At 44.8% G+C, this 15,000-nt stretch overlaps 2 protein-coding genes across 4 annotated transcripts in view; both read left to right on the plus strand.

Annotated features, from left to right (window-relative positions):
- LOC105893489 (aftiphilin-like) overlaps positions 1-8,689 on the plus strand; it is an 18,347-nt gene extending 9,658 nt beyond the window's left edge. Inside the window, exons 4-9 of the mRNA XM_012819914.3 lie at positions 932-1,058; positions 1,283-1,339; positions 1,639-1,758; positions 2,537-2,597; positions 6,444-6,567; positions 7,656-8,689. Of these exons, the coding sequence (XP_012675368.2) occupies positions 932-1,058; positions 1,283-1,339; positions 1,639-1,758; positions 2,537-2,597; positions 6,444-6,567; positions 7,656-7,875 (709 nt within the window). The 3' untranslated portion in view covers positions 7,876-8,689. The remainder of the gene's footprint in view (positions 1-931; positions 1,059-1,282; positions 1,340-1,638; positions 1,759-2,536; positions 2,598-6,443; positions 6,568-7,655) is intronic.
- Positions 8,690-8,986: 297 nt separating this feature from the next.
- The window catches only part of abch1 (ATP-binding cassette, sub-family H, member 1), a 21,486-nt gene continuing 15,472 nt past the window's right edge, over positions 8,987-15,000 (plus strand). The window contains exons 1-4 of one of the 3 annotated variants that reach the window (XM_031578944.2): positions 8,987-10,071; positions 11,720-11,868; positions 13,185-13,344; positions 13,812-13,966. In XM_031578944.2, the coding sequence (XP_031434804.1) occupies positions 9,910-10,071; positions 11,720-11,868; positions 13,185-13,344; positions 13,812-13,966 (626 nt within the window). In that variant the 5' untranslated portion in view covers positions 8,987-9,909. The other 2 variants (XM_031578945.1, XM_031578946.2) reach the window with 2 other exon arrangements.

Consider the following 15,000-nt stretch of genomic DNA (forward strand, 5'->3'; position numbering starts at 1 on the left):
ATAATGATCTTTCAGGAAGAACTAGAAGAAGCTAAAACACTTCAAATTGCAGTAGGTAGCGCACAAAATGCATCATTAAATTCAAGGGAATTCAGGTCTTACCTGGAAAATGCGGTTACTGAAACACAGATGGGTGTTGAGCTCCCACAATAAAGATAGACACATTAGTGTACAGTATTCTGACTGTATTATGAAAACCATGATATTGGATTGCATGGCTGTTACACTGTGCGTGACATTTTCATATTGTTCTATCCATAGCTAGTGTGCAGAGCTAGTGTGTGCAAGAGCTCCCTGGGGTTCGGGAGGGGGGGGGGGGTTGCGGTTGAGGGGGGGGGGGGGGGGGGGGGGGGTCAGTGAGGACAGGCTTAGCTTAGCTGCACCAGGAGAGCTGAGCTCAGTGCTTCAGTGTGGCTGAGGGAGCAGGGGAAGGCCATGGCTCACTGCCCTGATGAAGGGCTGATACTCTGATTGCACTGCCCACAGTCACGCAGGGCAGGGCAGGGCAGGGCAGGCAGGGCAGGGCAGGGCAGGGCAGGGCAGTGTCGTGTGAGGTTAGGGCGGGGGGGTGTGTGTGTGTATCCTCTGTTCTCTGAGCTCTCAGTATGAGGACAAGTGCAGCTGGGAAGAGAGAGAGAGAGAGAGACCATCGTACCCCCCATGTTTCATATCATTTTTCCATTGAGTGTTAAGCGTTGTATTGCATAAAACCATCAAATGCAACACACACGCATTACATTGCAGGTCATTGTATCAAAGACTTTAAAGTGCTTACACAACCCTCATAGGCTTTGACCATCAAGGCCCGATCAAGGGGGGCTGGGCTTTTCCAGAACTGCCTTCCAGAGATTTGTGGCACACACACACACACACACCCCACCCCCAACCCCCCATCAGTGCACTCAGTCTGTCATCTCCACTGGTTTCCTAGGGAACCGCAGGACATGTGGCAGCATCTGCAGGAGATCCACGGCGCCTTCGGCCTCAAGTTCCTATGGGGAGGTTCCCATAGCAACAGGCAGCTGCTCCACTGCCTGGCCATGGACACCAGAAACATTGTGGGTCTGGCTGTGTCTCGTCTGTGTGTCTGCGCATAGCTGTGTCTGTGTCTGTCTGACTTTTTCTACACACATTGTGTATGTTTGTCTTGTCATCTGTTACTTCTGCACTTCTAGGACACAGAATGCATAGTTATTTATGCCAAACTGTAACTTTATATGCATCCGTTTCAAATTGCTCGTCACTAATGACCACTGAACACAGACTGTTTGTACTGTCCTAGGTGTTTGCTGGCCAGAAGAAACGGGCAGTAATCGTGCCCACCTATGCTGCCAGCCTGGTGAGTGGAGCTCTGTTCACCTGCTGTTATTGTAGCCTGTGTGTGACACCTTCCTGTCAGAGGTCGCTCCATCTTTCAATGCGTGTGACCACCATCTATCTGATGTTTATCACCTATCCATAAAACCTTCTTGCCCCTGCCTCCTTGGGTGGTCATCTAATCAAGGCCACATCTACTCATCCATCCACGCTTTATCTATGTCTGTCATCCATCCATCCATCTTTCCCCCTCTCTATATCTCTGTCTGAATGAGACATTAGGCAATTCTCCCTCTGCCCTTCTCTCTCTCTCTCCACCAGGGAATGCTAGAGCCCACCAAAGATGCAGTGAAGGCCACCTCAGCGGCTGGGCAAGTGGCTGCCTCAGCACAAGCACCTCCTGGAGCTCCAGACAGCAGCGCCCCGCCCAAACCCACACAGGTAGGCCCCGCACTCAGGCTGGTGTCAGCTCCCAGCACGGCTTACAGTTACAGGAAGATCAGTCTCTGAAGAGGCTTTGAGGGATACTGGTATCCTGTGAGGAGATATATATATATATATATATATATACTGTATATATGCAACACTCGTGTAAAAATGGGGAACTATCTACTTGTGGTGGTCTTCAGTGCCAAAGAAGAACCCTTCAGTGTTACACTAAATACGGTTCTGCTAAGAGTTCCCTGTCTTATAGCGGTGTTTAGCTGTACCCCTCTTGCCGTACAAAGGCTTGTATGGACATGTCTGAGTGTATGTCAGACTGTAGTGTTCTCTGTCCAATGTGCCTTTGGATGAAGAATTTGATCATTTTTGGACATTTGCAGCATTTGAAATGTGATGTCAGTCTTTTAATATGCCGAACTACTGAGGTTTAGTGAACTGCACACAGACAGCATTATGCTCTGTGCCTCCCTCAAGCCACTGTTCAATTCAGGAACGACAGAAGAGGGAATAGCTGTTGTGCAACATCTAGCTAAAATTAGCTCCTCGTTAAAATCTAATTAATGCCACCTGATTAATTTCTGCCTAATTAATTCTGCCTAAACAGACCTCCTGTGCATAATCATTTGCTGCTCACCTGTCAGTTTGATTAACATACATGCTTATTTATTTCACAAAATCGCTCGTCTTAATTAGACCAGTGAAAACAGTATGCCGTAATAAAGCTGTGCAGCTTTGACCTGCCTGATGTGTTTTTTTTCTTCCTCCGTGTCCACAGGAGGCGCTGGCGAGCGTGCAGCCTGACTGGAGCAGCAGTGGCCTTAAACCCCCTGTGGATGGTACGTCTCTGCGCCGAGGCTCCTCCTGTAGGGCTGGAGCTAAGACAACCCGCCACGCCCGGCAGAGCTCCTGCTCCTGATGCACTTTTTCAGTTTCTCTCCTCCCTCCCTCCCTCCCTCCCTCCCCACTCCTCTCCTTTCTCTCTGCATTGCTACCTCTCAAATGCTCCTTACCTTTTTCTCTCCGTCTCTCTGTCTATCCGTGTAGCTATCTCCTTGTACTCTCTCTCTCTCTCTCGCTGACTCTGTGTCTGTCTCTCTCTCTCTCTCTCTCTTTCTCTCTCTCGCTGACTCTGTCTCTCTCTCTCTCTCTCTCTCTCGCTGACTTTCTCTCTCTCGCTGACTTTCTCTCTCTCTCTTTTACTCTTCTCGTTTGAATCCCCTCTTCTATGCAGAGTCTTCAGGTTGTCATGGTCTTTTTGTTTTTCCTCCCGGAGTCTCCAATGTCTCTGTGCTGCTGCCACTGTGAAAACTCCAGGCTCTCCATCTCTGTCTCTTCCCCCCCCCCCCATACTCCCCTCCCACTCTCTCCATCTCTGCTGCCCCGTAACGATCTATTTTTAATCGGTGGAATTGCTCTCACAGCTGCGACCCAGAGATGTGCTACCTCACTGGGCATTTATGCAATCCCCACAACGCTGCTGAGGTCTCTCAGATCTACAGAACTTCACATGGCACTCACCAGTGCAGATCGCTAGTGCAGATACCCCTGCGCGCCAGATCGGGCTGAATACAAATCAGAAGAAAAATCCAACATGTGCTGGATATATATTTTTTCGTCCCTTCATGGAATTGTCCTACATTACGGATTGTGGTGTTTGTTGCAGTATCCGTGTCCCCTTGTGCTAGTTAGTCTGGTCTCCTTATAGAAGGCATGACGTGCCACTGTGGCCCCAGACCTTTCAGCTAGCCTGTCTGTTGTGTGTGTGTGTGTGTGTGTGTGTGTGTGTGTGTGTGTGTGTGTCTAGTGAGTGGAGGTCTTAAGACCGTCGTACAGCAGAGCTGGACTAGCTGTTTGTTTACACGCCCTCTGAAATCAGTGCACTAACAAGGTCGTGAGTGGAGAAAGCCATATAAGGAGATTGGGGTGGGGCTAAACTGTGATTTTCTCTTTTTTTCTCATTCTATTTCTCTCTCTTTTATTCTCATTCTATTTCTCTCTCTTTTATTCTCATTCTATTTCTCTTTCTCTTCTCTCGTCTGTCTCTCTCTGCGTTCCTCCTATGCCCTCTGTTTAAACTGCACTTCTGTCTGTACCCCTACTATTGGTTTGTTTATTTATTGTTCTGATTAAACAAGAACAGTGTCTACCAAACCTGCCTAGAGCCGTCACTGTGTTTCTCCAGTAGCTGTGCTTTTGTCATCCCAACCTCATCCATTCAATTAAAGAAATTACTCTCTCTTCACTCTTCCTGAATCTTTCTGACTTCTAGAGCAACGCGTTTCTTCAGCCTATTTCGAAAGGCGCCGTGCCTTTTGCTCTGCAGTGCTTTCGGTGACTTCCTAAATGTAGCTCTAATACACTTCTCTGTCTGGTGACCTGTTCCTCTTAGCTCCTGTCAACTCTGACCTCTGACCTCCTGTCACCTCTGACCTTCTCCCTGCGCCTCCATCGCTAACAATGCCGTATCTGTTGCTTCAGTGCTTATTTCTGCGTGCTTATCCTCATAGGCACACGCTAACCCTGTATGCTAACCCATGTGGCGTATGTATGTATGTATGTATGTATGTATGTATGTATGTATGTATGTATGTATGTATGTATGTATGTATGTATGTATGTATGCACGCTACACACAGGCTCCACTCAGCCTCTGTCTGCGCTTGAGCTCAACCTCGATTACTTTGGGCCGGTGGAGGACAATAGCTCAGGCAACAGCACCCCTCCCGCAGGTCAGCACATATGCTCACACACACACACACACACACACACACACACACACACACACACACACACACACACACACACACATATTAATACCTAGAAAGGTACGTGCACACGTACACATTGTGTGCCTGCACACAAACCTCATGCCGCAGTAAAACTCATTCATTGACATCCACTCGCTTTCACAATTTCAGGCAGATATACTCTAGCTTGTTATGTGCCAGAGTTACCCCAGAGTTACCCCAGAGTCACCCCAAGCTTATGTTCCGGCCAGAAATCCCCCCTAATCTCTGAACAAAGGCAGGATATGACTGGAAAATCACCTCAGTAAATTGTCCAAATTAACTCGTCCTCATACTCTGAGGACACTGTGGCACAGCTTATTCTCTCCATATTGTCAGGCTGCTGGGCTGTTCCCCATCAGAGACTCCCCTCAGCGGCTCCTGTGCTGGGCTGTTCCCCATCAGAGACTCCCCTCAGCGGCTCCTGTGCTGGGCTGTTCCCTATCAGAGACTCCCCTCAACCCATCCTGTGCTGGGCTGTTCCCCATCAGAGACTCCCCTCAGCCGCTCCTGTGCTGGGCTGTTCCCCATCAGAGACTCCCCTCAGCCGCTCCTGTGCTGGGCTGACGGCAAGCCTCCGGGCTCCAGGGTTGGACACTAAAGCTCAATTAAAACCGAATAGGGTAGTCCTAATCTCCACAGTTATTCCCGAATTGGCGTAAAATTCCACCAGACTAAACTGGTTGTGCAACTGTCTGGACAATCCTGTTGGCATTAGGCCTTGACAATACTATTATTATTCCCCTCTGCATGCTTTGCCCATTCCCGTTTGCAAAACTGCAGATTAACACCCATTGCAGGGAATGGTTCCTTTTTTATTTCACACTTGCTAAGGGTAATATCCCCAGAGAAGTAAAACTTCTCCCTCCAATCCTAAATCTTATTCAAAGTATATAGATCCTTTTACAAGGGGTCCGATGAAGAAATAATTCAGCTTTCAGAGGAAGCTGTGAAGTCGTTTCCCCACTTCACCATCACTGTCAAAGGGTGTACTTATTTCAGTTCCACACATCAAACATCTCAAAAGATCTGTATTTGAATCTGCATGGATTGTGTTTGCTGTGCTGTAGTGTTTTAACTACATATATAGTGGTCTCACTCAGAATCACAGAATTAAAAACATTTTCTTCCATAAATGAAATTGTACACAACTCCAACCCACACCTAGGCTGAAGGTCCTCTACCTGTAAGAGGTTCTGAGTTGGGTCTAAACGAGCCGATCCTCCTCTGAAGGTCCTCTAACTGTAAGAGGTTCTGAGTTGGGTCCAAATGGGTCTTTCCTCCTCTGAAGGTGCTCTAACTGTAAGAGGTTCTGAGTTGGGTCCAAATGGGTCTTTCCTCCTCTGAAGGTGCTCTAACTGTAAGAGGTTCTGAGTTGGGTCCAAATGGGTCTTTCCTCCTCTGAAGGTCCTCTACCTGTAAGAGGTTCTGAGTTGGGTCCAAACGAGCCGTTCCTCCTCTGAAGGTCCTCTAACTGTAAGAGGTTCTGAGTTGGGTCCAAATGGGTCTTTTCTCCTTTGCGAGCTCTCTGGTTCTCTGGCTTGCTTTCTTGGCTTCTTTTCTGGATGCTCTTCGTGTGTAGTAAGTATTTCTGCTCTTCTTTCCATACCTCCATACATTCAGAGCAAAATGCTCTTAAAAAAAAAAAGGCTTGTTTCTTTTGCATGCTTCCTGTGGTTTTCCTTTTACGGCTTCATTCTGCTTTCAGAAAGTAAAAGGAAGCTTTTTGCAGTGAAGGTACATGATTAGTTCAAGTGGCACCTTCTAACGCAAAGCGTGTGTGCTTCTAACTTTGAAATTGTACAGCCGCAAAGTATGTTTTGCTGTGCTTTACAAATCATGATGGCTGTGTTCATTTAAGTGTCTTGTCTCATAAGTCTTTCTGCATGTATTCAGGTGTGGATCCAGAGTTGTATAAACTGACCACAGTCACACTGGAGTCAGGCAAAACCGGAGAGCACATTGCTGATGCCTTTACACGCCTGATGTCAACTGTGGAGCAAAACAGCACATCCACCAGGTCAGAAAACACACTCACACACACCACAGACACGCTCACACACACACACACACCACAGACACACACACACACACCACAACACACTCACACACACACACACTCACACACACCACAGACACACTCACACATACCACAGGCACTCACACACACACACCACAGACACACTCACACACACCACAGACACACTAAAAAGAAGCAGGACAGGCTCAGGTTTGCCTGAAGCTGAAGAATTGATGAAGTGGAGGGTAAACTGTTTTTATGAAAGTTACTTTTTTGTGTTGGTAGCTTGACCTGTCTTGCAATACATGAAATAGGGGACTACTACTACTACTGCTGCTACTACTAATACTAATAATGATGATAAGGAGTAGTTATTCCAAATCTGTGACACAATACCTGCGCAAATGATGTGTGAAGACATACAACTACATTCCTAACTGCTTAATTACACAAGAATGTCACACTACACTCCCAATGTTTACTTTGACCTCTCCCAGCCTGATCCTCTGTGTTGAGATTTTAAATCCAAACAGGTACAGAGTGGCACCTGTCTGAGTTGGGATATAACTGCGTCCACTAGATGGAGCTGGGTGTAATGTTGACATTTGCATGCCAGAGACTTGCCATGTTAACCATGGTAGTATTAATAGCCCTAGATTGTTTACAGGTCTTCACTGGGTCTGGTCTTTACAGGTCTAAGTGAAACAGCAGTACTGCAGTGTTGGTCTGTTTGGCTACGATGGTCCTGTCTGTGTTTCTGTCATGTTTACAGTATGACGGCTATGGCTTGAATTGAGTGATTTGTTTGTGTGTCTGTGTCAAACACATTTGTCCATGTACAGTATGCAGATGATTAATGGATGTCTGTTTTTCTGCCCTTTGCACGTGTGTGTGTGTGTGTGTGTGTGTGTGTGTGTGTGTGTGTGTGTGTGTGTGTGTGTGTGCATGTCCATGCGCTTGGATGTTGACACGTGTGTGCGTGCGTGTGTGTGTGTGTGTGTGTGTGTGTGTGTGTGTGTGTGTGTGTGTGTGTGTGTGTGTGTGTGTGTGTGTGTGTGTGTGTGTGTGTGTGTGTGTGTGGTCACCAGGAGGCCCGTGAGGGATGAGAACCTGAGTGAGGAGGCGGGGCGTGTTCTGAGTCGCCTCCCCAGCCTCTCCTTCATGCGGGCCAAAGTCCTGATGTTCCCCAGCATCCTGACTCCTCAGCCTCCAACGGGCCAAACTCCTGATGTTCCCCAGCATCCTGGCCTCCTCAGCCTCCAGACTCGCCCTCGTGAACTCGCAGTCTGCCTCTCACACACACAGTGACCTTTTTAGCATCGCTGGTTTTGTCACTCTGTTTATATTTGTCTTGTTTTCATCCTCTTTTTTTTCTCTCTTTGTTTTGGTTTTAGTATTTTATCCACTTGTTTCCCTTCTGTTCTTTTGACTTTGTCATTATGAAATGTGTATTTATTAATGTGACCATTTCAGTAGGCTTTCATGTAAAAGACATCTAGTATGAAGCATTATCCTTAGGCCTTTTTAGTTTTCATTTACATAACAGATACAAACATTCCTTTACATAACAGACTACACAAATAACTCATAACTCTGTGTAATGATCCTTCCATACCCCAGAGAGAGATCCAGTGTAGTATTACAGTGTAGTAATATGTTGTTTCATCCTCTCAGAGTTTCTATTTATAGAAAGGCCGTCATCTTTCCAAATCTGTTGCTTGGGAAAATATTTAACTTCATCCAAAGCACTGATATGTGTCATCAGAACAAACCTATATCAACATAGAACATTCTTAATTACGTTTCCCTTTTTCTCTGTTGCTTTGTATCTTTGTTTTGATGTGCTTTGGGTTCTTTCGGCGGAAAGAGCTAGATGAATCCATCCATTTATGTAACGAAAGGGAAGATTGACCAACTCTCTCTCCTCTGGATTCCTTTTTTTTTTTTTTTTTACATGTTTTTTTTTTTTTTTTTTTTTGTCTTGTCTTTGTTTCTGATATCCTATACATTTATTTCTCCTAGTCAAATCACTGGATGTGTTAAGAGGGACTTAACACAATATAATGGATGACATCAGAGTTCACTGGTGCTTTAGACCATGTCCTGTGCAGTTGTGTCCTGTGTAAAAAAAAAAAGAAGAGAAATCTTGCTGGGAAGTTCCTATGGAAAATGATCCTATACTTGAAGAACCTATGTGAATGTTTCATGACATACCTGTGCTCTTCTTCCAGAACCAGCGTGTGAGGTTTGATTTTAGTATTTAACACATTAAACAGAAGCCTTAAATGAGACCACTGTGTAAGGGGAGTGTTGTGGAATATTCTTAATGAGTTTAATGAAATTGAATACATGAATTGTAAATTGAACTGAAAATGTTATCCTTTAGAAATAGTAGAATCCACTGGATAAGTGGTACCACTTCATCTGGCAGTGGAACTCTGTTATGTCCTGCCATGTTTGGCGATTCAGAAATATGCGTTAACTCTTCAGGTGCTGCATACGGTGTGTACACATAGGAGGGGTTTCGATTTAAGGACATTTGCAACGATACTCATTCCAGCAGAGGCCTTACTGGTCTGGAGACGTTTTCTACTTACCAACTTCCTCATGTGGTGCTGTCCTCATTTCAGTTTTTCCTCCTCTTTCTTTTTCCTCCATCTCTCTCTGTTCATACGCACACCACTCTTCCATGCATCCTTATAAGGCCTTGGAGGCCATTGTCAGGCTTCACACTTCACAGTGTTGCCCAAGCTCAGAATAAACTATTTAGGTGTTAAGGGATAAGAGAGGCATGCAAATCATTTTTAATTGGACAAAGTGCTCCTTTCCATGCCAAAACTGGTCTGATGTTTTCTGTATTTTAGTAGTCTTGATGCGCTTAAGATGAAAGAGAAGATTTGTATTAGAGACGACGAGAGAAGTTTGAAAACGGTCATGGAACTCAACATGAGGTTTAAGAAACTATATTGTATACATGTTAAAGTCCTTAAACTTTGTCTCTTCCTCCTAATATCAAGTCATGTCTGTTTAAGTCATGGTGATGGAAAGAGTATACTTGCGAGCAGGAACACGTCTTTCGCTCATGCTGATATTTAATACTGTAGTGTAAACGATGCAGATAGGTCAAGTGAAGCCCTACTGTATTGCTTTCATGGAGCGTCATCGGAACACATCAATCGACACGGGGCTTCAGTAATTCCTTACGGTGAGTAAATGGTATTTGATCCTACTGAAAGCAGAATAAGTAGTGTGTCGAAACAGAATTAAAAAAAAAAATGCCAGATCAGTGTTACATGCTGAAAAATGACGACATTAAATTAACTGGTATAGATTTTGTGGCTCATGTTAGTAAAGCGACTGGCACCGAATGTGTTAAAGAGTGCGCATCTGCGTGAAGGATGCGATGCCCACAGCGGCTGTGCATTGATTCCCAGTCCAAGCACCATGGCCGGGGATGGCACTGATGAAGAAACGCCACACCAAAGCACGGCGATGCAGGAAAGGGTAAAACAATGTCCCGGTTTTATTTATACTATCTCTCTCTGTGAGGGAGTGCTTTATTTTGATCCATTTCATTGGCATGATATCCTAAGAGCGTAGTGTAGCCAGGTGAAAGCTGTCAGTATTGGGGCAATCTGCTGTACCTACGACCCTATTTGATCAAAAGAGTGAATTCCAATTGTCATAATCCTCGATTTAAATCACATTCGTGTAGACAGATTAAGCGCTGGGGAGGGATTGGGCAGATACCAGTGACGCATTGCTTTTGAAAAAGAGAAATGGTGCCGCTTAGAACTGGAGGCCGGTCTGGTATTCATAAGGGCTGCGCATCTCGCTGCAGCTTCGTGCTTCAAGGCGTTCTCAAAAGCGTTATTAGAGGATTTAGCCCTGGCTTGGACAGCTGGACTGTTCTAAAGGGCATTTTTAATCAACGTAACTTTACACAGAGACGCGTCGACTCCACCGGTAAGACTGGAGCCTATAATTTCTCTATTTCATTGAAATACAAAGTTAGCTGCTTGGTGTATTATTAAGTATTAGTTGCATGAATGGGTCGTCTACAATGCTCTTTTGATTCCTTTGCAAAATACCATGGTACGATGATGCGTTAAACCACCTGCTTTTAGAATTTTTATTTTATTTTTTGAAATTTTTTAGAAAATGTTTACATCTGCTCATATTTTATGTATATTTCTTACTATCAGTGAACCTGCACCTTTGACGGTCTGCAAAACCTGAGCTTTGTTTTTCCAAACCAGTTTTGCGACTGTCAGCTGATGTTTACAATGGTTTGCCAACTTTACAGTTCCTCTCGTAGGCGTTGCCGTTTGATTTGTTGTCGATTAACAGCCTCATAAAAAACGCAAAGAATTGGAGAAAGGAACCAGAGTAAAATATGTTTGACACACTAGACAAGTGAGACCGTGCGATTTTCCGCGCCAGGACTGAGGAGGTAAATATTTAATGCAATCTTATTGTAGGCTTATCTTAATCTCGTCGTCTTGCACGCTAAAGCATCGCGATAGCCAATTCTTATGACTGAACATTCAAATTCATTCAAAGTTATTTTGTTCTAATGTTGTCATGATTTCACACTTGCCACATTCAAAGTTATTATGTTCGAATGTTGTCATGATTTCACACTTGCCACATTCAAAGTTATTATGTTCGAATGATTTCACACTTGTGTAGAATACCAACGTTTCTTAGTAAGCTAATAAGCCTTCGGTCTGGAACTGAATGACATCTCTCACGAAAGCAATGCGGGAACAGGAGATCCCGTGGTCCATACAGTAACTTACCATATCATCTTAGCTTAAATCCTCTTCTTGAAATTAAAGATTCAAGATTAAGTAATGGACTTTCAAAAGAATCCAGGGAAGCCTGCCAGAAGAGTAAGATTAAAGATTATGGTCCATATGACCTAAATAAGGAAATGGCGAAGCTTGTGGAACACCATACCAGATTCCAAGCAGTAGCAAACCAACATGCATCCCCTTTTATTTCCTTCTACATGAATCAGTGAAATGTCTATCACATTCCACCATCTGCTCTCTCTCTAGAGGTGCTGATGTCCTTGGAACACTGACTGAGCGCTTGCTGTCTTTCTCACTCTCTCTCTCTCTCTCTCTCTCTCTCTCACCCTCTCCAGCGTACAGAGGGAAATATGAGGAGTGATCTAGAGGCTCCAGCATCTCCAGGAATAGAGGGTGCTGCCATCAGGTGCAGGGATGTGTGTCGCTCTTATGGCAAGCTGAAGGTCCTGAGCAGCCTAAACCTGACTGTACCGCAAGGACAGATGTGAGTGCAGTGTTTATGTTTACATCATCAGACTTCTTCTGCAGTGTTGTGAGGACAGATGCGAGTGCAGCGTTTATGTTTGTTTGTTATGTATGTTTACACCATCAGTCCACCTGTGTTCTTCCGCAGTGTTGTGAGGTGTTTCCAGATGTGGGTTTTTATAAGGGGTGCAGGTGTGAGAATTTCATTGCACTGGTTACAGATAGTATATAACACTTGACATGACGTTCTTGAAAGGCCTGTCTGACAGATAGATTGATTTATCTGATATTTCACTGATAGCATCTTAAATGTGATGTCAGCTAAATGTTTAACACAGACTTATATGTGAAAATCAAAGCAACTTTTTTTGTTCACAGTATTCTTTATGTAAACATAATGCTCCTGTGTGTATGTTTTATAGGAAGGTTCAGAATCACTTCATTGGCTTTTTGAAATTCATAAGGGATATGATTCGTTTAGTAATCTATTCAATAAGTGTTTTGCAGATTACATCAATTTTAACTGTAGCAGCCGGGATCAATACAGAATATTATCTCTGTTTGTCAGTCGAATCAGAGGGTTGGAAAGCTGCTTGGGGCGTTTCTGTCTCACTTTAGCCTAGATGCTTCATTGAGTAGTTCACCTGTCTGTCAAATCCCTCCTCTGATCACAGACATGATGAGGCCCTGTTGTCTTTCTGACATCTCACACAGTCGAATACACGCTTGCCATCCCCTGGTGACTTTCTGACATCTCACACAGTCGAATACACGCTTGCCATCCCCTGCCCACCGCATTCCATTGTCTGTGCGGCAGGTTTCTCTTTCGTTTTGATACTGAGCATAACCTCAGATCCCTCGCAGTGTTCGAGTGCCTCTGTATTGACATAAAAGGCCGTTCTGTGTGAAATACCTGTTTAAGGTGGTGGTCTTACCTACTCTTTTTACACACAAAAAACACAGAAAAAAGGTTGAACAAGGTATCTGACTTTATTTCAATGTACATTTACACATACTTGGAATATTTGTGTTTGCTCTGAGACTGATTCCATTGTTGATTCTAATGTAGAGATAAAGAGCTTGAGTCCTGTATGTGTGTTATCATTCTGCCTGTCAAGATTATAATCTGCACATGCCTTATCCAAACTTGACTGTATCTTTAGTACACACAGGTGTTATCTCTGTATCTCTCCTGCTTGTTTTCACTTCATTGAACATGAAAGGGGAAAGCGAATCACTGCTTTTGAAAGCCATTTGTCAATTTCTCCTGATGTGGATCACCAGGTTATCTTGCTTGTTCACTGTGATATGCATTTTCCATGTTACTCCAAACAGTTATGGCCTCCTTGGACCCAGTGGATGTGGGAAGACCACCCTGCTGAAATGCATTGTGGGAACCCTCAAGATTTCCCGGGGCCACATCACCGTCTTGGGCAAGCCTCCGGCCTTCCCTGGCCACCAGGTCCCGGGCAGGATGGTTGGCTACATGCCCCAGGTGAGTCCAGCTTGACTCGGAAGCAGGCATACGTCGACTTACATTCTGACACACCTGAGCGGTTCTGCCCCGTACAGTTATCAGATGGGCGTAGAGTGACATTACTAATCTAATCAGATTACCCCTTCAAGCACTGTTCGGAGAGAGGGAGCCCAAAGCCCCGGTCACACAGACGGAAGTTTGTAATGCGATATCCTAACCCTCTGTGCTCTTGTCGGTGTTGGTGCAGCTGAGAGCAGGGATAAGAGGAACGGCACAAAGGCACGGATAGAACCGGGGTCGTACTTGGCACAGTCAGCGCTCTTTAACCGCAGCTGTTGGTAATACATAGTCTACGTGCTAGGAGAGAACAGAAATAGAAATTTGGTGTATAAATAATTTGCCTGTGCAAGGTTACATGAAAGTTGTGCAATAAATGTGTCCTTGAAGCTATGTAAACAACTAATTGTTTTCTTGACCGGCTATAGGACATTGCCTTGTACAGTGAGTTCACCATCAGCGACACCCTATGGTTCTTCGGGCGGATACATGGCCTCACCACTGAAGAAACACGGGCCAGGATGGACTTCCTTATCGATTTCCTGGATCTGCCTCAAAAAAACAGCCTCGTCAGAAATCTCAGGTACTTGTGTTCCACTTGTCCCAAATACCAGTTGTTTTTGAGAGCATATTTATGGACAGATAGTGGCTTGAGTGAATCATATTATTCCTCTTTGACTCACAGAGCCTCTATGTGGAATGTGAAACGGGGTTACTAGGGTTCACACCCCCAGCTCCATTCATCGTTAGACTCGCTCGATGCCCCGTTCATACTGTGCTATAAAACATAATAGTGTGTCTATGCAGCGAATATACAGTATGAGACGATACGCTACTATGCTGGGTTTCTACTGAGACACAGTGCAATGCTGTAGTTCATCATGTGCAGAAGGTGTGTGAAGGAGGGGGACACTGGGATGTTTTCATCATTTCTGATTGTTTGTTTGTTTGTTTTCTTACGCTGACTGGTATTTCTGGAATTCTATGTTTTGCGTTCTGCTTGTTGTGTACAGGAACATCCATAGTTTAAGCTTTACCTCATACCTACGCCTTTAATGTTAATGTGTTACACATTGAATTGTATAACCCCTTTAAACTTTCACAGTATCTCAGGCATGTTAAAGCACAGAGCAAGAAATAATTTTACCCCAAAATGAAAGCGAATGAAAGCAGAAGCTCTCAGTGTGACCTGGTTTGCTTGGTTAGCCAATTGTGCTGTCACCAGTTGCTTCAGCCAAGGGCTTCAAAGGGCATGGACAAACGGGGTACTTCACAAGTCCACCCTCTCTCTCTCTCTCTCTCTCTCCCTCTTTCTGTCTTTCACTCTCCCTCTCTCTCTCTCTCTCTCTCTCTCTCTCTTTCTGTCTTTCACTCTCCCTCTCTCTCTCTCTCTCTTTCTCTCTGCCTCTTTCTCTCTCTCTATAGCTCTCTCTTTCTCTTTCCTTCTTTCCCGCTCTCTCTCTCTCTCTCTCTCTCTCTCTCTCTGTCTCTCTATTTCTCTCTCCCAATTTGGCACCTCTCCAGCCCCGGTCAGAGAGGCCTCACCGTTCGCACGGTCACGTGGACCTTTGGTAGAATGTTCCATTTCTGAGCCTCAGACCAGGTCCAGTGTGTGCG

The sequence above is a fragment of the Clupea harengus genome, chromosome 13 (assembly GCF_900700415.2).
Source record: "Clupea harengus chromosome 13, Ch_v2.0.2, whole genome shotgun sequence".
Lineage (NCBI taxonomy): Eukaryota > Metazoa > Chordata > Actinopteri > Clupeiformes > Clupeidae > Clupea > Clupea harengus.